A 27593-nucleotide genomic window follows, 5' to 3' on the forward strand; every position below is an offset into this window, starting at 1 on the left:
TAATGGTGTGGCAGATTTAAGTAGAAAAGAAGCTTTTATTTTTCCACTTCATTTAAGGCTGCCACTGAGAACAGTGTTATTAAAACTGCTGATAAAGCTAATTTGGTGTATATTTTACTTTTTTTAAATTTTGCAACGTGTAATTGCATATTTTGAGTTTACTTTAATTCAGGCATATTAGAAAAAAACCCCACCATACTAGGGTAATTTAAACAAATTAATAAAATTAATAAAAGGTATGCATGCCTGCTTTAATAAAGTAAGCTAAACTTAATGACTTAATATTCAGAAAAAAATTTACCATAGATTAAAAGCTCTTTTCTTTAACCGTAAGCACAAAAACTGAAATTGAGCTTGCATTTTTAAACAGAACTTGGACTTTAGTGAATACATTCCAAAATGTTATATATCAGCCCACAAGTCTGTTTCTGCTTTAAATGCTTCTGCATTAAAGTATTTCAGCAGTCTAATTTAAAGCAGATTTCTGTACAGACTGAAAAGAATTTACCAAACTCATCATTAATGACAACATGCTTCTTATAATAGCTAGTTTTATTAGCTGCAGTTCATGAAAAAAGGCACACTTCCTAAAACCATCAAATGTATTTGACATTTGCAGTCCTGGGGAGTTGTTTTCCCTTTTCAAAAAAACAGTGAAGGAAAGAAGCCCAGAGGAAGGAGATGTCCAGCAAAAGAGTTGGCCTCAATCACATCCTGCTTGGGCAGTTCTAAATCCAATGAGAGATGAGCATGCCAGCAGCTGCGAGCGGGGAGATGCAGCTGCCAAGAACTTTCAACCTCTGACCCAGTTTGAGCAAGCGCATCTCGCCCGAGGCAGCGCAGCTGCGGGGACCGTGCAGGCAAACCCCACAGGCTGCTGTGCCACAAAAACATTCATCATCTTCTACACGGGCTAAGAGGCTTGCAAAGAAATAATTTGCAATAATATTCATGAGGCAGTCTCTGAAGGCACAGCTGGCTGGCATCGTCATCTGAAAAATGTCTGAAACAGTATCCGCAATCAGGTTTCCAGATTTTCTTGGAGGTTATTCAAGATATTACAATCACTACCTGACTTCTCTGGAGAGGCACATGCAGCAGTGTCTAGTTGATAGACAGTGACTGGGAGCCACAAGCATTCATTTAAATGTAATTAGCAATTTACTACATCATCCTTACCATAACAAAGAGAACAAAGGAGGCTTCCTTCAGCCGGGATGGAATAGGGGCACAGAAGCCCTACTAGAGTCTTTTGGCTGTAAATCTACAGTGACGCAATTTCTCAGTTTTACTAATATGAAAGTACTTCATGCTTCATGATATTGCCATAAAACTTCTATGTAAGTATTATCCTTATCCAAAAGACTTCCTCATCCTATTAATTGCAAAGTTTTTCCTGTTGTGAGTTAATTTTTCTTGCAACAGGGCTTCTTAAAATCTCATCTTCTACACGCAGGATGCTGACTCATTACTGAGTTTCCTTAATCAAGTGTTTATTTGCACCCTCCCAAAGCTGGCTACTGACATCAGCAGAGTGAAAGGACCATGTCCAACCATGAAAAATAATGTTCGGGAACGGCAAGATTTGTGGCTAACAATAGACTACCATAAACTCCCTCACAGGCAGCTTTCCTACTGCCTTGTAGTCTTACACCTAAAGTTCATTGTACAAAAGCTGGCTAACAAGAAGTAACCATGGTTCTGACCACAGAGAGCTAGAAAAATTGGGGGAAAATGTGGGGTTTCTGTTTCAGAACACATTTGATTCCTCCACTCTAATTTAGAAAGTCGAAGTACAGCTTTTGAGACACACTCCATGCAGGTTATGAAGTAACCTGACAGGTTCACAGAACTGCATGTGAACAAAACATATTAAGCTTGAATCATATTTCTATTAGCTTCTTCAAGGCCTTATATTCTTTTCACTCACATTTTCTGCCTAATGAGGAATTAGTCTAGAGACTACAGTCAGCCATTTGAAAGTGAAGATGCTATTCCCCACTGATCTTCAATAACCAAGTGTGCCTATATTCATTCTAACCCATCACCAACTTAGCAAATTTGAACATTTTTCAACGAAAGAAACCACTGGCTTTTCTTCAAAGGCATATGCACAAGGAGCTATATAGTAAATTCTAAACACACGTGCAAGACATTTGACATATACTAACTATGGAGACATAAGGGTCATTTCTCAGTTTAATATCCAATTTCCTTAGGTATGTAGCTCTAACTGTGTGCAGAGCATACTGTCAGGCTGGTTCCCCTTTGGTAACTGTGCCTCTTAGCTCATGAGGCTTTATCTAAAGACCATGCATGCTTTAGCCAAATAGAAAGCTAAAAATATTAGCCATTACTGATACTTTACTCAAGATCATGTAAATCCAGCAGTGAGTCTAATCTGGCAAACATTATAGCACAAACCACATGACTAGGAGCAACTCAATCATGGTTAAAGATACATTGTTGTAATACATTTGCTTTTCTGACACTTTGGAGAAGTTAAAAAAAATGGGAACACTACAGTTTAAAACAAACACAATCACTGAGGGACAATGGAACAGGAAAGTAGGACAATTTCTTCAGATCATCATCTTCAACAGGTTTCCCAGGAAAGCTGTGAATGCCCCATCCCTGTCAGGTTGGATGGGGCTCTGAGCAACCTGGTCTATTAGAAGGTGCCCATAGCAGGGAGAGTAGATCTCCCTTCCAACCCAAACCATTCTATTATAACATGGTCTCCAGAACAAATATCTTCATTACTAGAAAACAGTAAGCAGATGACACGTTGCATTGTGCAGATTCTTCATTTCTCAGGATGGAAGAGACATCTGGATTTTACCACAGTATTTTCACAGCACAAGGCCAACAGCATCCACCTGCACGCAAACTAAGAATGCTTGCCCTCTCCCACCCAAAGAGGAAAAACATTCAAAAAGAAAATTGTATTTGAAAATGTACAAGAAGCATTCAGTTTACTTCACAGTATAAACCATAGAATGATGTGGGTTGGAAGGGACCTTTAAAGGTCACGTAGTTTCAACGGACAAGACTGTACTTTCTGTAATTTCATCATTTTCTTGCAACATTTTATTGAGTCACAAGTCCCACTGCATTGAATTCCTTCAAAAAGATTCTCTCGTTTTTCACTTTAGTTGCTCCCAAAACACCCTCTTTGCCATAAAGCTCTTTCAAGGAGATAACTGAACACTGCGTCATTCACAGCCATTTGCACCTGGCAAACACATCAGCTTATTTGGAATTCAAGAAAGGAGACAGAGAAAGCAGCTCTCAAGAGATTCAAGTTACTGTTTTAACCAACACAGGGGACATTCATATTTCTTATGTCAACTAATGTTTCAGCTTCAGGTTTGCATGCTAACATTACACCAAAGATACGTTACCAATTGCTCACCTGTGAAGACTGACATTTTACCACAGACAGACTCCACAGGAACAAATATATGGAAGTGCAACTTTGTGACAGAGAAAGGAAATCAGAGGTACCTTTGTGAAGAATCCCAGTAGCTCCAAAACAAGTTCAATATACAATATTATTTTGCAACAAAGTATCTTGAGTGAAATTAACACTTTAAATTTAAAAAGATGACTTGTTTCAGAATTCCAAGCAATTTGTCACAAGTTACCTACATAGGAAGTCTTCCAGGCAAGGATGACTATGTAAAAGTGAGCCAGACTGCAGCATACCATGTTAAATAAGACAAAAATTTATGGGAAATTAATACAAGTTCTAATGTCTTGACAAAAACAGGTTACATTCTTTTTGAACATGTACCACCACCTTTTTGTAAGTACTTTTTGTAAGTACTGAGATGTACTGAAGAATGTACGAGCTAATCATAAAACACAAGATTCCTTAGTAATTACTATTATTTAAGCAAAGCCCCAAAAGAGTGCTCTCAGAGCACCCCATGGTCAAACAACACCAATGTGGACATAACAGCAGGGAAATGCAGTGCCTGGGTGTCATTTTTACAATTTCCGTACCTAGAGTTGTGAGATGTTTACTCACCTGCTGGATAATTTTGGAATCTTTTGGAAGGTTTTCCCTGGGTGGGACTTTTCCAAACAACTTCCAACCAGGAGCACTTTGGACAGCAGGTTTGAGTTCCTTTGTCCTTTTAGTGAAAAAGTTTCTGAAAAGAGAGGAAGGTTTTCCTTTTGTTTATTATAAGCATATAAAAGTATATTGTGCCCACTTAAATTTCTTCAATTTCCCCGCCAGTTTATCACTTGGATGAACTGTAGAGATTTACTGCTCAGAAAATGCATAGTGCATTCTACTTTCAAATAATTAATTTGAAGTGGAGCATCTTTCATTACAGGTGCTTTGATGCTAATATTTGTACTTAACATTCAACCTTACCCCTAAACTACTTTATGCAGTATCAGAGCTTTTTTTAGTAATACCAAGCATTTCCTTAAATATAAACAGCATACAGCAGACTCTCAAACTTTTGTTTGGGGTTTGCTTTAAGTGTATCTTCCTAACTTATTGGGAGACTGAAATGAAAACAGCTGAAAAACGCTGTAATTGAAGAGGTTTTTTTAAAATGGTGAATTATTACTTCTATCAATCTTCTCACCTTCAACTTTCATAGCATGGACTAGAAAACCAGGGAACAATCACACAGCTTCGGTTTGGCAGATAACCTTTAGCAGTGCCTATAGCAATTACACTCAAAGAGCAGATGACTGCACTGCTCTTACTTCTTAGAAAGCCAACCATCACAAGACCGTGTTAGTGACCACTTGTCAGATACTCAGCTGTACTATTTGACTCCAATCACAAGCTCCCACAGAGCATGTTATGTACGAGTGCTTTAAAAATGAAAGAAGTGTATTTATTCTGAATATTGGAAAGTTACTTTCCAGAAACTCATAACGCAAAGGGATTAAAAGCTCAGTAGTCTGTAAGGTTATTTCTCAGGAAGCTTACCTCAGAGAGCAGAATATGGAGCACTTTTAGTGGAAGATGTTTTTGTACAGTGTTAACTAGCTAACTTCACACTCTTCTTCTGGAAAGAGATCCCAGATTTCTTCACTTAAAGTATTTGCTGTATTTTAAAATATAATTCCTTTTCAAATTGGATGCAGTCACGTACACACACAGCAAACAATCTGTTGGCTTTGCCCAGATAAAAGAAGCGTGATTCAACAACCACAATCTGGATGATAAGTGCTCAGGGCTCTTAAATTCCAGTGCTGTCAGGGTTTCTAGCCAGGCAGCATAGTTTTACAATTAGGAACTGTTAGTGTTTTTAAGGCATTGTACGATCTTCAAATACAAGCTATCTTTTTAGTTCCCAGAATGTTTTTTGTTATTTGGGAAACGAGCAAATGCCTGTCAAAAATCCCTTCTGTACAAGTTTGCGTGAATGAACTCTACAGACTGTATATTTGGCATAGTTGAGGATCTAGCCACCAGCAAACTGGAGAGATGGAGAAGTAGATAGAGCATGGAAGCCTCCCAAAAACTGGTAAGCTCAAGATTGGTGGTCCTGTGGAATCCAGGAAAAATCAAGAAACCCAGAACACCAAGACTCTCTTCACTCCATCTGAGGCCACTGCTGCACACTACTATCATCATCATCAACAGCTTGTCAAAAAACAAACAAACAAACAAAAAAACTGCATTCAAGAAAACAGCAGTTGCTATAAGCAGACAGGGAGTACAGGACTACACATGCACACCTGATGAAAGAGAACACCATGAGAGATTTTTTTGGAATGCCCAGATGGAAGCTGTTGGTGTCTCAGTACACTGTGCCACTTCTGTGGAAGTCTCCCAGATGTTGTTCCAACCCAGTTACTGAGAAAGCACACTTGGGAATAATTGGTTGCATGGTTTGAATAGTTGTTTGTCATCAATGGAATCTAGTTGTTGCTATTAATAATAACTTAATTAACATGAGTTGTTCTAGTAAGCATTGGTTGATAACCACACATGTCACAACTCTGTCCCCATCAGAGAAACTTGCAATATCTTAGCCCATCCCTGTGGAAGCGAAGTAAGCACTCAGAAACTCCAAGACAGTGATTTCTGATATAAAGCCTGGAAAGGAGGAACAGTGAAAAAGACATGCCTTTAAAAAATACTATCCTCAGTCAATCCCAGGACTGCACACCATTAGTGAAATGAACAGATCCACTCAGTAAGACCAAAAAAAGAGTGTGCTTACATAAATAACAAAGGCTCATTTCACAAGTACAAGACACCTTTCACAGTGTTTTACATTGTCTTCAGGAGGGAAAGAAGAGCATTCAAAGAATCATCAACAAAACAAGACAGACGTTTTCTAAAGACAACATGCCACTATGCACTACCCCACAGCCTTGCCCTTAAATCTGCAACTTCTGCAGCAGCTGTATTTGAACCTAACTAGGGAAGACCTTTACCCCCAAAAGCAGGTATGCAGGAAGGTGCATTCTGGAGTACCATTCTTGACTTCATGGGTAGCAATAACCATCCAGTCTCTGTACCTACTATGGAATACCACCAGGATTACTTGGCAGTTGAACTCCACTGCTTCTAGCACTTGTAGAAGCTGAAAGCTGCATTTAATATTGATGGCAACCTGTCACTGTATCAAAGCCAGTTTATTATTAACCAGGAAGCTGGTAGATTTTTAAAAGGAAAAAAATGTGTAAACATACAGAAGGTTTTAATTAATATTTCTATATAAAAGAATTAGGCATGCTCATAGCTTTTATAAGTTTTCATTTTTAATTTTTTTTAAACAAATAAAACATTAAAACAAACCTTCCAGAATGTAGTCTGGAAGGAAAGAAGTTTTACTTTTATTGAGCACATATTCAATGAAGTCTGTTTCTTGTGAAGGCAGAAAGCTGGTAAAACTTTGTATCATGTCAGAATAAACTTCACATAGGAATTCTAATCCAAAAGAAACTAATGAGAGATTACAAATAAACTTTGCTGAAGATGAAAGGACACTTTTTAATACATTGTTTTGGCAGCTAACAGTATCACATTTGATGTGTTCTTGACAGCAGTAAAGCCTTACAAAAGCCCTGTTAAGGAACAGCATCTGTGAATGCTTACAAGTTGCATTCACTGAACTGCAGGAAGTGTACTACATTTGATGTATTTTTTGCTGCTTAGAATATTAATGAGTTTCACTGGTCCTGGGAAGAGTCAACCATTGAAATGGCTGAAGAGTCAATAGCATTTTGGTAAAGAATCTCAAAATCCACGCAAAAACCTCAAAATTCCTTAAAAAAGAGCTTACACTTTAGACAATGCTTTCTGTTGCAAGGACCCATGGGATAGAAGTATTAAATTAGTTCATTGATTTAAGCTCTAGTTTGCAAAAGCCCAGGGGCAAAGCTGCAAGGTTGTTTTTTTCCCCTGCTTCTTTTATATAACACATATTAACACTCTCAAATGACACACCAAAATGTTTCAGTAGGTGCCTTGAAGAGCTCAAAAATTAAATGAAGCACCACAGAATGAGAAGTCATTGGCACAGACCAAGACTTCTATTGCTAACATGGTTTGGGTTACACTAAACAAAAACCTATGGGCTCTGATCACACAACTACAGTGGCTGTAACGACAGCTATGACTGGTGGTTTTTCTCCTTGTTTTAACAGTGTTGCTTCAACTATTCTTGCCTGTGCCCACAGCAGTCTGGGCAAGTTTCACCATACTGGTGGTACAGTAATTAAAAAACGTTAACCATTTCTACAGGTGGCATTAACACTATGCTCAACTAATGAAATTGCTTATTTCCACTCCACTTTTGCTTTTAAAAATCACATTTGTTGCTATTTAAGATAAATTACTGTAGTCTAAATGCAAATAGAATTATGTGTCAGAAGGGGATAGGTGGAACTTGATATTTTAATGAATTTTTTTATTTACTTTGGGGTTTTGGCTTCCCCTCTCCCCCCCTCAAAAATCTCAACACAAAAAACTTTTTTCCAGTTTCCAAGCTAGCTATAGGTCAGTCCAAGAGGATGACAGATTTCCAAGATTTAGGGGAAAATATGACAATTACTTCAAGCTTGACCTTAAATTTTATCCAAAACCAGACTGTGCCATATTTGCACAACAGCCACTCAAAGAAAGCTGAAGTGCTTTGAACAGCAGCAACCACGAACATCAGCAGGTAGGAAAGGCTCCAGGGTGGATACATCTCGAGCACTTTGCCTCTAGACATAATTGAGTCACCTCTCCACAAGACCAGGAGTCTTACAAGAATCTTTTGTTTGACCAAAAATGTCAAACTAATCTAGTTTCAAGCTAGACATCATTTTGCTACAGTTCTTTCAACAAAGATCACATATATGGATCTTCCCTTTGTACAACTCCACTGGGTGCCACAAACAGCAGGCTATCAGTATTCCACTGCTTTGTGTATCCCAGCTACTTAAGTAGCTTTCCTTCCCTGTCATTCGAACTCCACATTCAGGCTCAAGCTTCACCTATTCTGACGCTTTTAGCAATCTGTAGGCAGATTTCAGGTGTACAGGAAGGTTGGATCTTACACCTGAGCCTTTTAAGGCAAATATCAGTATAAAGCATACTAAAAATGAGCCTACCTTTCTCTAATTTATTTATCCTGCACTACAGAAAAATGGCAAAATTCAAGTGGTCTCAGAAGAGAGCATAAACCATGTGATCATCGTTACTGTTACACATGAGGAAAGTATGCTTCCTTAAATTAATTAATTTAATTAATTCCTTAAATTAAATTTTCAACTTTAATTTGAAATGCTGCATCATGCTAGACCAAAAAAAAAAAAAAGCAACAAAACACGAACAAAAAAACACCCCACCAAAAAAAACCCAAACAAACAAAAAAACCCCAACCAACCAACCAACCAACCCACCCCCCACTAAACTATGGGCATCCCTGGAAAGCAAACACACAGTGCAGCACCAAAGAATCAATTTCTTTCTAAATAAAATATTCAGAATTTAGGGTTCTCTTACAAATAAGTTACTACTGTGTTTATATCTCAATGCTGAAAGGTAAACTACTATTCTCTGATTTCTTATCCTTACAACATAACTTTGAGCTTGTTCAAAATGTTTACTCACTAATTTACAAATAAAATAGCTCCAAAAAGAGACCTCAAGTTATACTAGCATAGTAAAAGTTACTTTTTTTAGATAAAAAAGCTAACTGTCAAAATATTTTTCTGACTTTTACTTTACATACAACAATCTGGTGTACTGTCACTTTCCATCATCAATCATTTCTTCTCATTGCATCCACCTTTCAAGAGCTTTGATAACAGGGAAGTTGTTATGCTGAGAAACAAGATTTGAAAGCCACAAGAACTGACAGAGGAAGTGAGGGCTGATTAGATTTTCCTTTTGATTAAGCACCTAGTACCTGTTAGTAAACACTGCATAAGACAACTGCATCGTTTTAAATCCAGGGAAGCAACACACAAACAGGAAGGAATCAGCATCCTATTAAGAACATGCTCACTCTATCATATATAATTTTTCCTCACAGAATCACAAAGGCTTAGAAGGAAGATCCAGCACAGAAGTAATGCTACAAATGAGCATCAAGTTGGACAAAAAAACCCAGTAAGCTTTCTCTGTGTTTTTAATGTAGTTAAAAAAAGGCAATTAAAAGCCCTGAAGTTAAATTTCTCTGCAATAACATTAAAAATCTACTGATTCCAATAAAACCTCAGAACTTGTAGAGGAATGAAGTAACAAAATTCATTAAAGATTGCATTTGTATTACAAAACAACTGATTTTGCATCTCCATAAAGAACAGAGTTCTGCTTGTGCACGCAATCTGCTCTTGCTCCACCCCATGCTAATTTTTTAATAAGCTTCATAGGCATAAAAACATAGGTCTATGTTTGAAACTTGCTGAAATTTGAATTAGCTGAAAGACGAGCTGATAAAGAAATTACTTATTTACCCAATAATCTTCATCCAGAGAGCTGTATCAGCGAGGAGTTAGAAGAGGCATGGTCCAGGAATTGCTATAGATAGATTTCTACAGATAGAACACACTGAAATGAGTAGTTTTTACTTAAAACCATGCTTTTAGAACAAATTCTGAAGACCCCTACAAGCTTGCAATTCCATATTCTGTCACAACTATAGCCAAGTATTGGCTATCTCTTTACCATGCGCAAATCACAAAAGCTGCTTAAGAACACAACAGAATTTTTCTCCATACTCCAGTCTTGGCCATTCTGTTAAGGCCTTACGTGAAATAATTTGGAAATAACAGCAGATAAAAAACCATTGCTTTATTAAGCAGAATTAGCCCCTCTGCTTTAAACAAGACTTTTCAATAATTTACATGCAGAAACAAATGTAACTCAACTCTAAGTATAAATAATGAATCATTGAAAGGAAATTAAACCTTTTTGGTTAGCCACTTACAAAACCTGGAGAGCAACAGGCATTCTACATTTTTAATTTCAATAGCTTCAAGTGTCAGCCCATTTTGATCCAACACATTTATGATTGCTCTCAGCACAAGTTTCTAAGTTCTGCCCTGTATTGGAAGAGATGTGACCCAATCAATTTTACAGTTCACATTTTCCACCATTGTGCTACAAGCAGCAGCTAGATACAAGCTTCTCTTTTAATTTTATTACCCCAACCACAGACTTGTTACAGGAGGTTTCTAGTTTTAGCACCTTCTAGAAGTAGAAGATCTCCTCTTTCTCTCTGCACCACAACAACCCAAAGAAGATCCCAAACCACCCTCTCCAATGGAACTCCAATGTTTGTAATACTCTAAACTTGCAGTCTGAAGTGCTATACAAGCAAGCTTTTGGCTCCTTCCTTCCCCCTCCCCCCCTCCCCAAAAAATTAAAATAAGGAAACAAAAAAATCCTACCCAGAACAACAACCACATTCAGCAAGACCAAGACTGTAGTATTTTTTTTTTAATTAAATATGTTGTTTCCATTTATATTAGTGGTCAACTAAAGCCTCAGCTATAATTAGGTATACCTGAAATTTAATGAACTGTCAAGGACTAGCTGCTAAGGATTGAGAGGCTGGGAAGGAGATGGCTTCTGGCGCCTTGGAGAGGACAGAAAGATTAACAGAACTATCATGGAACTGCACTGACAAGACTAAATTAAATCAACAAATCAACTCTCTTATCAAGTTCCTAGTGGATACCAGTCCCAAAGGGGCTTTACAAACTCTGCTGGCAAAACAGTTTTACTACAGGTACACAAACACTTGGGAATTTTTAAGAGTTGACAATGTTTAGCAGTATTACAGAATACTTTGTACAGAACACTTACTGAAAAACAGTATTTTACCAGACTACATTATACTCCTAACAAAGAGCTGTTGCACAGGTCAGCTTTACAAACAGCTCAAGCATTCAAAAACATACATAAACAAGCAGACACATAAGCAAGGTGACTGACAGGGTTAAATTTCAGAATGCTTTAATACAAATAAAGGAAGAGAATCAGCCTTTACTTTTCAGAGTGAAGTAGCAAAACAAAGCTTTATGCCAAACTGCTCTATCATCTTCATATTTGATCAGGCAGTTAAGAAGCTATTTTGACACTACACCAAACACTAGGGTCAATCTTCTCTAATAAAGATCAAATGTCACTTGGCCACAGTATCTAAAACAAAATCCTGCAAGAAGTGGAGAATTTTTACCAGCTGACTACAGATATTCTGTATATCTGTATATTCTGGTATTTTTTGTATGGCCAGGAATATCTACTCCAGCAAAGTCACAGCTAGTTAATGAGCAACATGCTCCAAGCAAAACAGTGCTAGAGGAACAAGATCCTTTCCTCCCACAAACCCACATAATGGGGAAGCCCATTTCTCCTCCTTGCACAAGTAATGTCCTACAATCCCTTCTGCTGTATCAATTCCAAGACCATACCTTAGAAGTCAATCCAACTCACTAATCCCACAGAAAACCATCAGCTTTTTTTTTTCCCACTCTCCAGCCTAATGAGCTACAACAGCTCACTGAGGATCATATAAATACCAGAAGCAGGGCCGAAACATTTTCTTTGTTTCCTGACAATAGCAAATTCTTCAATCAGCTCACCAAGATAACTCACCAAGTACAACTTGATTAAACAAACTACCTGAAATTGTTCTAGCAGTGACTCACTTTCAGTTAAAGCAAAACTCACCGGTTTTATCAGGGCAGTCACTATGCCTATAGTTCAAATGTTTCTATACAATGTATACTTTCAAGAAAAAGGTGGTAAAGATTTCCAGCCTTTGACATGGCCTACAAGTCTGTGAACTGTAAGTTCAAACACAGGGCAGAGTTTTATTTTGAAGACTGTCCCAGGGGTGATTGCTACTCTGACCAGCCTGGTTAAGCCTCAGTTAGTATTTTTCCCTTCTGGTGCCCGACAGAGTGCCTGTCAACTACGCAATTGCACAATGTAGCACTACAAGGTGTTACTGTAGTACTTTTACAGCCACTCAGTGCATCAGGTTTCTGCTGCAGCTAGCAATTCACAATATATTTTGTGTCATTGCTTCAGTGATCAGTTGCAGAAATACTAAAAACACAAGAATTCATTTTTGATCTGTTAGCTGATATGAGAATGCAGGGGCCTGATTTCATTCAATTTTGCCTGATAGCTTCTTAAAAAATGAGGAAGAAATTTTCTAATCTACCACTCCGCTACTTACAGAATTTGAGGAACAGCAAGCCATTTGCAAAACACAGTTTACAACAACAAAAAGCTAGAATAATAGAATCATTTAGGTTGGAAAAGACCTCTAAGATAATTGAGTCCAACCACTAACCCAGCACTGCCAGGATCACCACTAAACCCTGTCCCAAAGTGTCACACCTACATGACCTTTAAACATCTCCAGGGATGGTGGCTCAACTACTTCCCTGGGCAGCCTGTTCCAATGCTTGACTAGCCTTTCAGTGATGATGTTTTTCCTAATATCCAACCTAAACCTCCCTTGCCACAACTTGAGGCTGTTTCCTCTCATTCTATCACTTGATACCTGCAAAAAGATGCTGACACCCACCTCACTACAACCTCCTCTCAGGTATTTGTAGAGAGTGACAAGTCTCCCTTCAGCCTCCTGTTCTCCAGACTAAACCACCCCACTTCCCTCAGCTACCTAAAGCAGATACTTTGTGCTTTGGAATCTCCACTGCTTCCCATCTCACAGATGCCAATCACACAAATACCTGTGATAGCTAGTGGACTGTTTGAGTTTTAAAGCATTCTGGCATCCAGCATACAAACTGCTACATTACTGCCCAGCAGCAAGACAGACAAGATCCTGCGTTAATGAATGCATTAGGCAACTGAAGCAATACAGATAGGACAGAGCTTTGCAAGGTCTGAGGCCTGACCAGAGCCAAGCTTAGATTGCCTATTCCTACAGCTGGCCTTCAGGAAGTTTTGACCAGCAGAATGTCCCAGGCAAGGAGAGCCAACAAGAAAGCTTTTACTATGCTACATGATCAAAAGATACTCTTTCACTTACCCAAGAGCACATTAAATAAAACTTCCCAATATAACAATGGAAACTGAACATAGCTTCTTCTTAATAAAGGAGTACCTTGGAGAAGGGAGAAAATTGGTAGGAAAGTACTCCTCTAGGCTACAGCTATTCTTTTCAGTCAGGCCATAAGAAAGTAGGAAAGGAATTTAGAAGAACACCAGTCTGAGTGTTTAGCTCTCAGAAGTTCTAAAAGAATAAACTCATCTGTAACCATGAAAATTAGTTTTCTACTAATTGAAGTCATAAGTTCACACACACAACATCCACACTCTTCTTCAGACTGTTATTCCAATATCGAGTCAGAAGCAAAATGCTCTGCAGGTGGCTTGCACAGCTGACTGGTTTCTGAAAATACAGAGCCAAATTATCAGTCTCTTTTGCAGGCTCTCCTTGTGTTCAGACTTCATTCAAAAATCTGTAGGATTTTTATGCTGGAGCTCTCTCAAACTCTGAGAGGTTTGACTGAACCTCGTAACAGGCTGCATGCAGTACGAGAGAGATGAAGCAGAAACCACGCTTCACTTCCTTAGAAAGCAATAATAAAGAGACAGATGCACACACAGAGGCTGAGAAGTTTAAAGCAATGACAACCACCCAGTGCAACAAACCTAGTCCCTTCCCAGCTGAACAACAAACAAGACCAATTATGAGAAAAAAAGGACAGACTATATATCATGAACGTCTCAGTAGTTCCAAGAAATTGAAGAGAGAAGTAACAATTTTTACATCCATGTGAATGAAATGTGACCAAAAACTCTTAAACTTCTTTTTTATTCTTAAGCAATCAAGACAAAATAACCTAATGAATAATTGAACAGCCAAGAGAGCAAAAGCATAAAACGATCATTTTCTTAGAGGCCAGCTGTGATTTAAGTGACCTCCTTTGGTTGTTATTTCCCATGTAAAACATTCTCCTTTTAGTCATAGCCTATTCAGAAGAGATGTCCCATTCACTTTGTCACACTACTCTCAATATATTGAGTCTGTAAGAAATCCTGTGACCCCAAATAAGCAGAAGAGATCACGGAATGAAAAGGCCTTCTGCAAAATGAAGGGGCAGGGGAGAAGAGAAGATGCTTTCAGATTAAGTTTAAATGCCTCTGCAAAACACTCCTTAGCAAAACAAACTACAATTCCAACAGTTTGCTGCACACTAAGCAGCAATTTAGGCTGTTGGGCTTGAGAAAACCCACACAGCTCCCCACAAAAAAACTACAGCATTAGTTTAATGAGAACTTACTTCATGAAAACTCATATTAGGATTAAAAAACTCCTAGTGTAAATACATGTATCAATGTAGACTATAACACTGTCCATTACGCTGTCCACCACGGAGAACAGAAAAACTGCTGATAATACTTTAGGCATTATAGATTGATGAAGACTATACATATGGCTCTAAGGTTTTGGAAGTGACATCTATTCAGTCAGCTTCTTTTTCTAGAAGGGGTAGCTGGGGAAAGACTTGCTGCACACAGAAGTTGGAGCCACATGGCCTTCCAAAACCTATACAGAACTAAATCAGCATAACATTCTTCTGCTTGCACTCCTGAAATTCAACTTCGATTTGCTACTAAACAGATATCCTAACCAAAATGATTCTATGGGTGCATAGCATCTTACCTATGATGAAACACCCACTGAAAGCCAGAAACTGGCCAACATGCCAACACAACTTCACAAAATAAATAATTCTTAGCAAACAGCGAAGAATCTACAGAGGAGCTTCTCAACTCGATAATATGAATGCCATTTCCTATTTATATCAAGTTATGTGTGTAACTCAGGAAAAAAAAATACTGTTTCAAGTTACCCACAGATTTGGGTCCAGGTACTCTTGCTTACTTTCTCCAGTCATCTTTAATTCAAAGCTATTATATGTATCCATTTGTTCTCTTAGATTACAAGATTACTCAGAGAAAGCAAACATACTGCACCCAAAAACAGAACGGTGAAGGGTGCCCTCATGGTTTCTGGGGGGAAGATTTGTTGTATTCCCTTAATTCCTCTCTCTCTTTCCAATATATTGACAGTATATTTGTACTTTTTTCCATTTGGTTTGTTTTAATTTGGACAATGCAAAAACAACACCAAAATCAAAAATAAAACACACAAGTTTTTTCAGCAAGTTCTGACCAAGATAAAGGCACAAGCAATACCACAATAGAAGTTAAGCTCTGTGAAGTGACCCCATCAATCTGTTCTCTTATCTTTACATGAACGGAAGGTTTAGAAGATATGTCACAACTAAGACAGCTCATTCCCACTTGACTCATTTTTGATCAAAAGTCCACTAAACATATTTCTTCTCCATAGATGCACAGTACATCCCCTGTAGTTTCATGCTGATTTAAGTACGCAGAGCCTTTCTCGAAGAGAAACACTGACTCTGGTACTAAACCTTCACAAGGCACATCTAGGTAGATGTCTATGCAGTGCAAAGAGCTGCAAGCACTACTTAGCAATACATTGAAATACAAACTTCAGAGCTAGAGACACTACTGTGCACTGAGTAACAACACTCAGTGAACCTCCCTGCAACCCTCCACAGTCTCTGCCAAGGACATTAGTAAAGGCAAGAAGATTAGCAGCTTTTGAAGAGCTACCTACTCATGGAACCACAGGGCTGTGTTTACAATGAGGGAGACAAAGATGTGAGCTTCAGTGATTTCTTAGTGCTTTGTGCCTATAAATACTGACTTCTCCCAACTTTCCATCATCTCCTCAAGTATTTTTCAAAACTTCTGGACAATAAACACAACCACTCTGGGCAATGAAGGAAGTATGAGACTAAAGACAGTTCCCATAAGAATATGTGTGCTACCTAGCCATACATGCTTATAACCCCTTACACCTATTTCTCACATCACATCCCAAAGACCTACAAGAAGTGGAAATGATGAATTAAGCTTGTTGTGAATCTTGTTAGGTGAATACTGGAAAAAAAGTATTTGGGGAAATGGTGCTCTACTACAAAAATGCAAATATACAAATAATACAAATATAACAGTTGTCAACTTCGAATCCAGGAATAAGAAACTTTGCCAACTACCAGATACCTAGATTTGTATAGCAAATACACAATTCAGAAAAGTATAATATCTATACGAGCTGGAAAAATGTGTGGTACCTACCTGCAGGACTATGAAGTAAAACTCATCTTTAAAAGAGGTTCAGAATCACCATGTCTTTATCTCAGCCCTGGATTACTTGCTACTGCTTGACCTTTTCGTATTACTGTTCTGCTCTGTCCCCCAGAGCAGCACATGCAAAGCATACTGCAGTCAAGGTAATCATCATGGCTTTAATTCAACTATCCATGCAATGTTCCTGCTCACTGAACCATTGTGCACCCAATAGCAACCCACTGGGCCTACCCAAAAGTGATCCAATAACAGAGCATTGCCCTAGTAAGCTGCTAGGTAAGACCACAAACCATAAGAACAATGCCTGTATATGACTATATTATGAATCATACACAGGACTACAAAGCAGTGACAGGTGACTTTCAACAATCCATTTATTACTCTGACCAAAACAGTAGCACAGTGGAGACAAGTGACCACAGTCATGCAATTTTCCTTGCCATGGCACTCTGCTCCACATACTGATCTACTTCTGGCATCCCACTTCACATGTGGAGAGAAACAAGATGCAGAGCAGTTAAAAGTTGCCAGCATTGATTTGACAGGCTTAATGATTTGGCACAAATACAACTTGAGATCCCAGGGCGAAATATCATACCTAAGACTTACCTGAAAGAGAAAGTTTTAGTCACTAATGCAAACTTTCCTAGAATCTTAATTATTAATGACGATCTCAAGAGCACAGCCACTCTCCCTGTCACAGAGTTTGGACAAGATGCATCTGAAGACAGCTGCTTGCTTTTTCCCCGACCTGAGCTCATCAGTTTCATCTCCGGTTTAGTGAAATGACAACAGACAATTAACATGGATTATTTCAAAGAACTATGAAGCAGGTCAGCCTGGTAGCTGAAGAGCTGGGAACAAACTGGAACAGCTGGAAACAGCAGCCTCCTAACCCAGATCTGTCTGATCAGACTGTTCAGTCATTGCAATTACAACAATAAAGCTGAGGGCAGTAGGACTTCGCCCTTGCCTTCTCTCTTTTTTTTATTAAGTAACTGCAAGAAATGTCCAGCTTTTGGAAGAATTTCCATATAATTATGGCTATTAGAAAAAAAACCAACGGGAGATACCAAATTTTAGACAGCTTGCAAACTCGACAAGACAAAACATCCTACATAAGACAGTCCAGGCTGCTGGGCTACCTGTGTAGCACATCCAGAATCGTTTTTTTTTTTTTTTGGACATTGTGGGAGCAGCTACACACTCTGACAAAACACAAATGAGTTGTTCTCTCTCAGGTACACAGCCACTTGGTACAACTTAAATTTGGGGGAGCAACATCCTTTATGGCTCTGTGCTCACTCAAAAATACAAGCAACCTTCTCCTGAGAAGCTTCACAAGGAAGTAGAGTTGCTACAAACATTCAAACACAGGACAATTTTTATACCATTTCAGCCCTCATTACTGAGATCCTCTTTTTAAGAACTGCAGGATAACCCACTTACATTGGCAACTGAATGAATTTGAATGAATCTGGGCAGTTTAAAATAAAAGTGAGAAGTCTAAGCTTTTGAAATACTGGTTCAGAAGACAAGCACTAACTACTGAAAAAGTTAAAAAAGTTTTATTACCACTTTTCATAACAACGGATATTACCCACTCTAGTATTTATGTATCTAGTGACAAATCTATCAAGCAACACAAGTTTGAATTTGTTTTTAAAGAAAATCACTGAAAGTTTTCATTAATCAATCTCATTTCACCTGATGAGATTAAATCAGCTGTAACTTTGGCTCTTCTATGGATGTATAGGCAGAGCTGAAGGTAAAGTCTCTGAAGCCAGTATTGCTCACCAGGCCAAATGCACCAGAGGCACAGCCAGCTGGACCAGTCATGGGCTGTGAAATAGCATTTGCTGAGAGCCACTCTTTCACTGAGGTGTCTGTACCATAGCTTTTGTCAGGATAGAAGCAATTAATTTTTTTCATGTATTACCTAAGCCTTTACTGAAAACAGTGAGTATCAATATATATATATTGACAACGACTACTACTGCACACCAAGTTCTAACTTTTCTGTTGTCCTTGTTTTATCTGGGATAGGGTTTATTTCTTCTCAGCAGCTCGTACAGAGCTCTGTTTTGGATTCAGTACCAGAACAATGTTGATAACATTGATGTTGTGTTTGTTGCTAAGTTGTGCTTATCCTAAGTCAAGGACTTTCTGTCTCATGCTCTGCCAGTGAGGAAGTACACAAAAAGCTGGAAGGAAGCATAGCTGGGACAGGTGATACAAACCGGCCAAAAGGATTCCACACTATAAAAACTAATGCCCAGAATATAAACTGAGGGAGTTACCCAGAAGGGGCTGATCAGTGTGTGGGGACAGGGTCTAGCATCAATCAGTGGCTGATGAGCAATTATACTGTGCATCACTTGGGTTTTTCTTTATATTATCATTATTATTTTTTACTATTATAATTATATTTTACTTTGTTTAAATTAGTAAATTGTTCTTACCTCAACCTACAAATTTTACTTTTGCTTCTCCTCCAGGGAGGAGGAGCCAGGGGCGAAGGGGGTGGTAGGCAAGAAGCTGCATGGTGCTTAGTTGCCACCTGGAGTTAACCCATCTATGAGGAAAATGCTCCAGAATTTCAATCAGTTATCTCTTTGAGGCAAAAAGCAACAATATAAATGTTACTGGTCACTGTGCTCAAGTAGTGAGGCAAAAGGAAGGTAGTTTCACAGAATATTCTGACTTAGAAGGGACCCACAAGGATCATTGAGTCCAACTCTTTAACTGAATGGCACAGACAAGGATTAAATCCACACCCCTGGCGTTATTAGCACCTGCTCCGACCAGCTGAGCTAATCTCATACAATATACTGCAGTTCACATAACATGGGGAAAAAGAAAAAAAGCATGGGAGGGAAGAACACTAATAGGGAATAGTAGGAATAGCAGAACATCTCTCAGTCCATCCTTGAAACGAAGTGGATGCACCAAACTTTCTCTTCAACTGCTACTATCCTTATCATCAAGAGTCCATCTCCTCCTTTCCTGAGAGTTGGCAGAGGGAGCCCGTTTTTCCGTTTGGGATCCCACTTTGAGATCAAACCTCTCCCATCTCAATTCTTCAGTTAATAGATTCATCTTATTCTGACATTTTAAAACATTTAGGGGCCTACTGTTCTATCAGAGTGACTTGAACAATAACTATAACCCCTCAGTTTGGGAGAATAAAAACTGTTGGAAATTAAACTCCTCACTTCGTACATGATAAAGGTAATATAGAATGTGCCATAAACTATTAGAGTCCAGCTGCACCTCCTGTGTAGTATGCTGAAGAGTGAGTAATGTGACAAAGATCCTAGGCGACAAAGCTGGATAGCCCACAGCTTTTAGTTTTGTGCTAGAAACTTAAGAGAAGTCAATTCAAGCACAAAGCATAGTCCTTGAAGCTTTCCGTAACACACTTTGAACTAAATAAGTAAACTCTATCTACACCGTCAACAAGTAGCAAAGGATTTATAACACTTCACAATTTCCACGGGTATTTGAAAGGAGTTTCCAATACCAACAACTTCCACCTTATTCTCCAAGCGGTTTAATCAGTACCACTGTGATCATTCAGACAATGAAATGCCCTGGTACGGGAAGCAAATTCCAGTTTGAGGTCCATGTAGTTGCAGCAGTAAAAGGTCCTTTATCATATTACTCCCACGTCCAAAGCCTCTGTCCTGCCCTAAAAGTATCTGCTTGCTGGCGAAAGAGCCTGTCAGGGCTGGAATCGCTCTTCGTGTAACCCACAGTAAGACCCTGCTGACCCGAGACACGCTCCTGCAGACCACTCGCGGCTGCCCGTGACCTGGTCCGGCAAACCTGCACCCCCCTCGCCCCAGGCTCTGCCGGGGGGGCCCTCACCGGCCCCGCCGCCGGCTTCTTTACCTGGTGAAGAACTCGGCGAAGCTGCTGCCGGCGCCGGCGATGCCCACCCGGTGCCGGGCCCTCTCCGCGGGCTCCTGCGGCGGCGGTGCCGCCTCGGCGGGCGCGGTCCCTCCGTGGGGCAGGTGCTCTGGGGCGCTGCGGCGGCGGCTCACCTCGTACGTGTTGCGGGAGTTCAGGTTCACGTCCGTGAAGCCGAGGGGCGCCGGGGGGAGGGCGGCGGGCTCCGCCCGGTCCCCGCAGGTCCGCGCGCCGAGGGCGGCCAGCGCCCGGCTGCCGGCGTCGCCCCCCGGGCTGCGGGGCGGCGAGGGGCTCTCGGCCACCGCCCCCCCGCGCCGCTCAGCCTCGCTCCGCAGCCGGCAGCTCCTCAGCGGCTCTTCCAAGGCTGTTCCCAAAGGGACGCCTCCCGCCGGGCAGGGCGGGCAGGGGAGGAAGCCCCCGTTCTGCAGTTTCGCTTCCTCCTCCTCCGGCCCCGGCTCATCCCGTCCTGCCCGAGGGGGCGGCGGCGGCGGCTCCTGCGGCGGCAGCAGGAAGCCGACGTCCCCGTTGGTCATCCTCCCGCACGGGCCCACGGCACAGGCGGCCCCGTTCGCGGGCTTCTCCGGGCAGCGCTTCCCACCCGCCGCCGCGGCGGGGCCGAGCGCCGCCAGGTACCGCTGCAGCAGCCGCTCCTGCCCCGGCCCGCCGCCCCGCCGGCTCGAGCCCCGGCTCCCATCCCGCTCCCCGTCCTCCTCCTCCTCCGCCGCCTCCTCCTCCGCCGCCGCCGCGTCCTGCCGGCCCGCGGGAAGCACGGCTGCGCCGCCCGGAGCTCCGGCATCGTCCGGCCCCACCATTTGCCGCCGCGGAGCCCCGGGGGCGCGGCGGGGGCCGGGGCGCGCGCCTTCCTCCGCACCGGCGGCGCCGCGAGCGCTGGCAGCCGGCGCCGCTCTGAGCGTCGGGCAGCGGCCTCGGCGGGGGGGCGGGCGGGCCCGACACACGCAGGCGCGCGGCGCCGGCTCTTCCCCCCGGAAAGTCACCATAGAGAGGCCGGGCAGGAAGCGCCCGCCCGCCCGCTCGCTCGCGTTCGCGGCAGGGCCGCACCCCGAACCATAGAGATGGCACCCAGACAGGCTCTTCCCCGCCAGAGGCGCTATGGAGGCCGCGCCCCCGCCCCCCCGCTACCGTATTGCATCGAAAGACTCGCGGCGCGCAGCATGTACCGCATTCCGCCGATATGCCGCGGCTGCTGAAAGCCCAGCCCGGCGGCCTCATCCCTCCGTCCCTCTGTCCCTGCCCCAGAGCCGCTCCTGCTGGGATTGTACGAGCTGTCCCGGCACGCCGCCGGCCGGGAGCCGGCGTACCTACTGCACACGCCCGCCCCGCCTGCGGAACCGGGGAGCCGGCCGCGGCACAGCCCGGGGAGGGCTGTCCCAGCCCTGGGAGCGGGGCGGGCTCCGAGGAGGGCGGCGGAGGGTCCGGGCAGCCCCGGCACCCGTGTCCCCGCGGGGACGGGCAGGGCAGGACAGCATCGCTTTTTGGAGTAGATAGGACCTACCTGAGCTTTGGGGGAAACGGGAAGGGAGAAAAGAGAAATGAGATCGACACTTCGAAATCTTGGGGTGAATCCTCTCCTGAGCAAGCGATGGAGTGTCACAACTCCTCAGGTTAACGCTGGAGAGGTGGATGGAGGACATTTACAGAGCCAGGTCCTGTCAGCTCTGTTTCCCACCACATCTCTCAAATAAACCAAGTTATTACAGTCCCCTCTGCCCAGCAGGAGAGCCAGGGCACAAGTCACACGCAAAAGAAAAGGCAAAGGGGCTTCAAGTCCCCAGAAGAGCAGGAACAGCATAGGTCCCATGCTTGGTCTAGTAGGCTACCCCTCATCCAAGGCAAACACAAAAAGAGACACCTCAACCCAACAGATAACTTACGTATTCCAACAGTAAATACAGTTCGTAGCAAGGGAAGTGCCATTCTTCTGGGAATCCTTGGCCAAAGAAATTCTCCATCTAATAAACCCACCTTCTAATGTGTTCCAGTGCGGTGGAGGGCCCTCCTTTTAAAGGCAGGCAAGTGGGGCATGCCCAGAGAGAGGCATCACCCACCACGGGGAAGAAACAGCCATCCTCTCTTTAGTTTTTTTTTCCTAAAAATTGTGAGCATTTTGGAAAGAAAGATTTAAACTGGGAATCTTCATCTAAATAAAAAGTTGATGCATTTTATTGTGTTATGACTTCTTGTTAGCACTTTGCAATAAAAAATCTTCTGGGCTTTGCTTGAGTTAAAAAAAAAGTGATTTTTTCTTGTCATCTTGTAACTGCACTTTTGAGGTCAGATGTGCAACACTGGTGTTCTACATGCAACCAGGAAGTCTGATCTCATCCCTTTTGATGTGACTAACTGGCAAATACTTGCGATCTCAAATCTGATTTGACTATCTTGATAGCAGGCATGCAGCCTCATCCAGCTACAGCTGTGCCAGACAAGGGACCACTGATCTCGGCTGCTTGCAAAAATGCCCAGTAAATATTCGCAGAATTGCCTTTCCTTCGAATATGACAGTTGACCTGCTTGTTGGGAACACTTTGTAGGCTACTTTGGCCAAAAGAAACCATTAACAGAGAGGAGCTAATTAAGCTTTTTGGTTAGATAAAGCTTTCTAGTTAAGGTTTTTTGCTGTAACTAAGATGGTAGGCTTTTTGTTCTCCACTGTGATCCGGGTCTTCTCAGACACGTGGAGGCTGATCACTCTGCCTGCAGAGTGAATGTACATCCTGGAGGCTCTCTACCTTTACCAGTGAGGATTTCAGGTTTAAGGAAACACTCAGATCCAGAGAGTGTCCGCGTTCACTTTCAACCAAGGGTTCATTGTTTACCTGGGATGCTCTATGGCAGTGTCACCTTTGAATAGACTTCAGTGATTTCATTAATGCAGCAGCAGCAAAGCAGTACTAGATGTTAAACAAGCTAAGCAAAATGGAGACTGGCACTGAGGGTATAACGCAGGGCTGGTTTATGGTGAACTGATTTCAGTCAGTGCAGAAGGGATAGTTGGTAATTATGCCAGGGATTCCAAAGAACAGCACATTGTATTGCACAAAATAAGACAATTTGGTTAATTGAATTTGCATTTATTTCCACCTCCAGGACTGCAGTGATTTAATCCCAGACCGCAACTAAGGCCCACACAGTCACTTGCTCAATCTCCCAGTGGGTTGGGGGAGTGTAAAAATGAGGAAATCCATAGGTAAAGACAGTTTAACAGATAAAGCAAAAACTGTGCACACAAGCAAAACAAAGCAAGGAATTCATTCAGCACTTCCCATTGACAGGCAAGTGTTCATCTAGTTCAGCTCAGTCTGATTTGAATGAGCAAAAATGAGCAGCTAGTCTGCAGAACATCGTCAGCAATCCACAGGGAAGAAGTGGGACTAAATAGCAGATTATGAGTGAGGAAACTGTAATTTACAATTTTTTCCCAAAGACTGAGAAACAACACTAGTCTGTTAAAAAACCCAAACAACAAAATGTACAACTAATAAGCCAATGCCTATCACTAACTTCTCATTATCAAAAGAACAACATAACAAAGACTCAGATATTAGTCTAACTCTTATGCCAATCAATGCTGCTAACAGGAATACCCACTTAACAGGTATACCCAATAACCAATATGTAGCTGATGGTTTCTCAGAGCTGTTTCATTACTTCTGTAATTAAAATATGGAATGGCTTCCTCAAATCAATGTATAGGAAGAGCTGTACCCTAGGGCTCCCAAACCCTCAGATGTTCTTCTATTTGCAATATAGTTGTGATTTCTGGCAGTTCATTCCTGAGGCTTTCACTTCTTTGGAAATGCTGCTTTGGAAAGAACATCTTGCACCCCACTAGTAGCAGTTCGCACTTCTAATACAAAGCCCTCTGGACAAGATCTCATCGCAGAGTGTAACTAACAATTAATTAAGTTATTTGACAGAATCCTGCACACTGAAAGTTTCTCCTTGGCACACTCCCAGTCCTGCTGCAGTCCTAGAATTAAATTACACTGCTTGTGGATCAAACATTTTGTACACCTGTATTAAGGCAATTCAGTCTGTATTACTTTGTTTGTGTATGTTTACACTTGTGGTGGTTCAAACAGTGCCAAAACCACCCTGAGCACTGCTGTGGGCTAAGCTGTACTTGCCATTGCTCTGTTAGGCACCAGGAGCCTTTCCAGGTTATTGACAGTCACTGGAAGACTCTCCTTTCATGTAACCTCCATGTTTCCCACTGCCAGACTGGGCTAATTAGGTGACATACCTATATATAGACTTCTGTTTCCTTCTGGATATCACCATCAAAATACAGAAAAGCCAAAGACTGCAATGTATCCAAATATTCCTGGTTTAAATGTCACTATACCCATATGGACAGAGAGTTATCTAGAAATCACCCTTATCTGAAACCAGTTTAGAACAGAAACAAACAGAAATATTTATTACCACATCCAAAACAGATTTGTAAGCACACAGGTTCTTAACAGCATAGAAGAAACAAATGAAAGCAATTTAAAATCCACTTCTGTTATGATCCAAAAGTCTTTTGCTTTCCTCTTTCTATCCAGTTAACCAATCAGACACTTACTTACCTGATCCACAGTCTCTGTCCATGCCTGCCAGAAACGCTGTGTTCACAGAGACTTTGAGTTTTCTCTTTCTTTTTGTACAAATTCACCCTTTGAGGTGCACCAAAATGGGCAGAGAACAGACACAGATGAAGCAAAGGAACAAGTGTCAACACGTAACACAGGACCTTGTATTTCTCAGCCTGAGATCCTCACTTGCTCAGGCAGTAACCCTGTGTTGTTAGGGGAGACATATTTTTGGAAGGAAGTGAAAGGGAGGTCACTGTAATGAGGAGAAGACCTGAGCCCTCTTCTCCTTTCCCTGAGAACATTTTGGCCAGCTGTTCTCTACCTACCTCTTTTGGGTTTGTATAGGGGGTTTAGAGGACCAAGAACAATTATTCTCCTACATATTTCATCCACTGTTCTTGAATCACATATATTCAGTTTCAACTGGTTTTGAAGGTTTTAAAAACTTTCTGTTTTTCAGGCAAGATAGCAGCATTATTCCTAGCCTACAGCAGTACCCATTTTTTGTGGGAGCTCATTCAGCTGCAGGGATTTTACTTTGCACTTTTCTTGCCAACATATATTGTCATGTGCAATGAGAGTGTTTACTTTTCTAAAGTTAATATGTTGTTGATAAAGATTTGTTAGTCCTCCCCTATGGTGATTACAACAAATTCCTGTCTCAGTCTTGTGCTGTTTGCTTACTTGTCATTAATACTAATAAAATCACTTATATGGCCAATAAAGCAAAAGCAGGAAAAAATGATTCTTGGGAATTTTCCTTTTAATTTTTTTTAGTCAAGTTATATTGCATTTATATTGTGAAATTAAAATTTTAAAATAATGTTGTAACACACATTGGGGGCTATGAGAACAGAATTCTGTCTTTGCATTCTCCAAACACATCCTCTTCACTTCATAAGGTAAGTTCACTTTAAATATTTAGGAATAATCTAGTTGATTTGATTTTAATCTGCCCTGAACCTACAGATGCCACGTATGAATATACAGCATGACTCTAAAATGCTCCCAAGACTGAGTATCAGATCCTGGGTGCTCTCAAATTCTGTCTGATAAATTTAGTGGCAAGAGAATTCCTGTAAGAAAAAAGTCCACTAAGATGAAACTTGAAAGAGTCTTTCCTCCTGAACTCAGTGAGAACTGAAAGGGGCTTAGGACTATTTGCACATGAAAACTTTTAATTGGATTTTATTATAAATTATTGTCTTGAGGTATGACCAGCATAGAATCTTTCAAACCTTTCATAGAAATTTGAAGAATTTGTCACAGAATGTACAAGACCAAAGGAGTGAACAGTTTTCAGTGACAATATTGGTGTGAATTGATCTTACTCATAGATCCAAAATTACCTATTTTTTTTTGCATTACTGTCCTAGAAGTTCTGTTGGTTTCACAGCACATGAAGCTGAGAGATGCAGATACAGGAATAAATAGGGGGAAGCAAGAGCTGCCTACCTCAGTTTACTAAGCACTGCTTGTGAATGTTGAACCAGGTCCTAAATAATAGTAAAAAAATTTTATTCTTAAAAGAACAAGTATCCCTTATCTTGGGCAAACAGAATAAGAGGGAGTGGTTGGAAAGTTGGAAAGGGTAAGGTTCAATTTACTGCTGTGTGTTTAAGCTGCACTAAACTGGCAGACAGTCCCTCAGGAAATGCTGCAGCCAGGCACAGCCAGTAGGAGTAGGACTAATCACAGGCGGTGCAAAAGGGGAGAAACTTTTAAAGTATATTATTTATTAAGGGCATTTGTTAAGTATATTTGCTAAGAAATGTTTGTCTATTTGTACAAACCAACATGCAACTTTTGGCACCATGGATGGACAGGAATGAGGGAAATGAGAAAAAAAAAATGAAAAAGAAGAGGCGTGTATTTACTACGCAGAAATATCACCTTCTAATTATGCAGTGTTGCATCCTACACATATCCTGAGCTATTTTCCAGACAGCACTGAGAGCTTGTGTTGTTGAGTTATTCTATAAAGCTTTATGTTATGCTCATCACTGAAGTGTCCCAATCCAACACTGCATCACATAATGGCTGTAAATGCAGCTATTAGACGATGGCTGTGGCTGAATAGCGTGACAGTAGAACACTTCTCATTTTTCAGTTCCAGGGGTATAACTTATTTTATCCTGACTCAGTCTTAAGAACCAATCATACATCCTGGCTCCTCTTCTCTGTGTAACCTTTTCCATAGATGGAGCACCAAGGAAGAATTGAAAGAGACCTGTCCCCAGTCTAAACAGTCTCATGGAAAGTACCTATCATGCAATCAAGCTATAGCCAGTGCAACTGATATTTGGCATGTTCTACCATGGGAAAGGAAGCCCTACAGATAAGGGCTTTTGTTTATCTCTTGTTTATCCCAAACAAAAATTTGTTCAGCTCTTACTAGAGAAGGAACGTGGAGCACTAGGTGGCAA

General features: G+C 41.3%; 1 protein-coding gene across 2 annotated transcripts in view; it reads right to left on the reverse strand.

Moving 5' to 3' along the window:
- TBC1D12 (TBC1 domain family member 12) overlaps nucleotides 1-21450 on the reverse strand; it is a 41838-nt gene extending 20388 nt beyond the window's left edge. For both annotated transcript variants that reach the window (XM_039553865.1, XM_039553864.1), the window contains exons 1-2: nucleotides 20552-21450; nucleotides 4034-4157 (exon numbers count right to left, since the gene is read on the reverse strand). In XM_039553865.1, coding sequence (XP_039409799.1) covers nucleotides 4034-4157; nucleotides 20552-21381 — 954 coding nt within the window. In that variant the 5' untranslated portion in view covers nucleotides 21382-21450. The remainder of the gene's footprint in view (nucleotides 1-4033; nucleotides 4158-20551) is intronic.
- Between the last annotated feature and the right edge of the window lie 6143 nt (nucleotides 21451-27593).

This window comes from Corvus cornix, chromosome 6 (assembly GCF_000738735.6).
Source record: "Corvus cornix cornix isolate S_Up_H32 chromosome 6, ASM73873v5, whole genome shotgun sequence".
In the NCBI taxonomy this organism is placed as follows: Eukaryota; Metazoa; Chordata; class Aves; order Passeriformes; family Corvidae; genus Corvus; species Corvus cornix.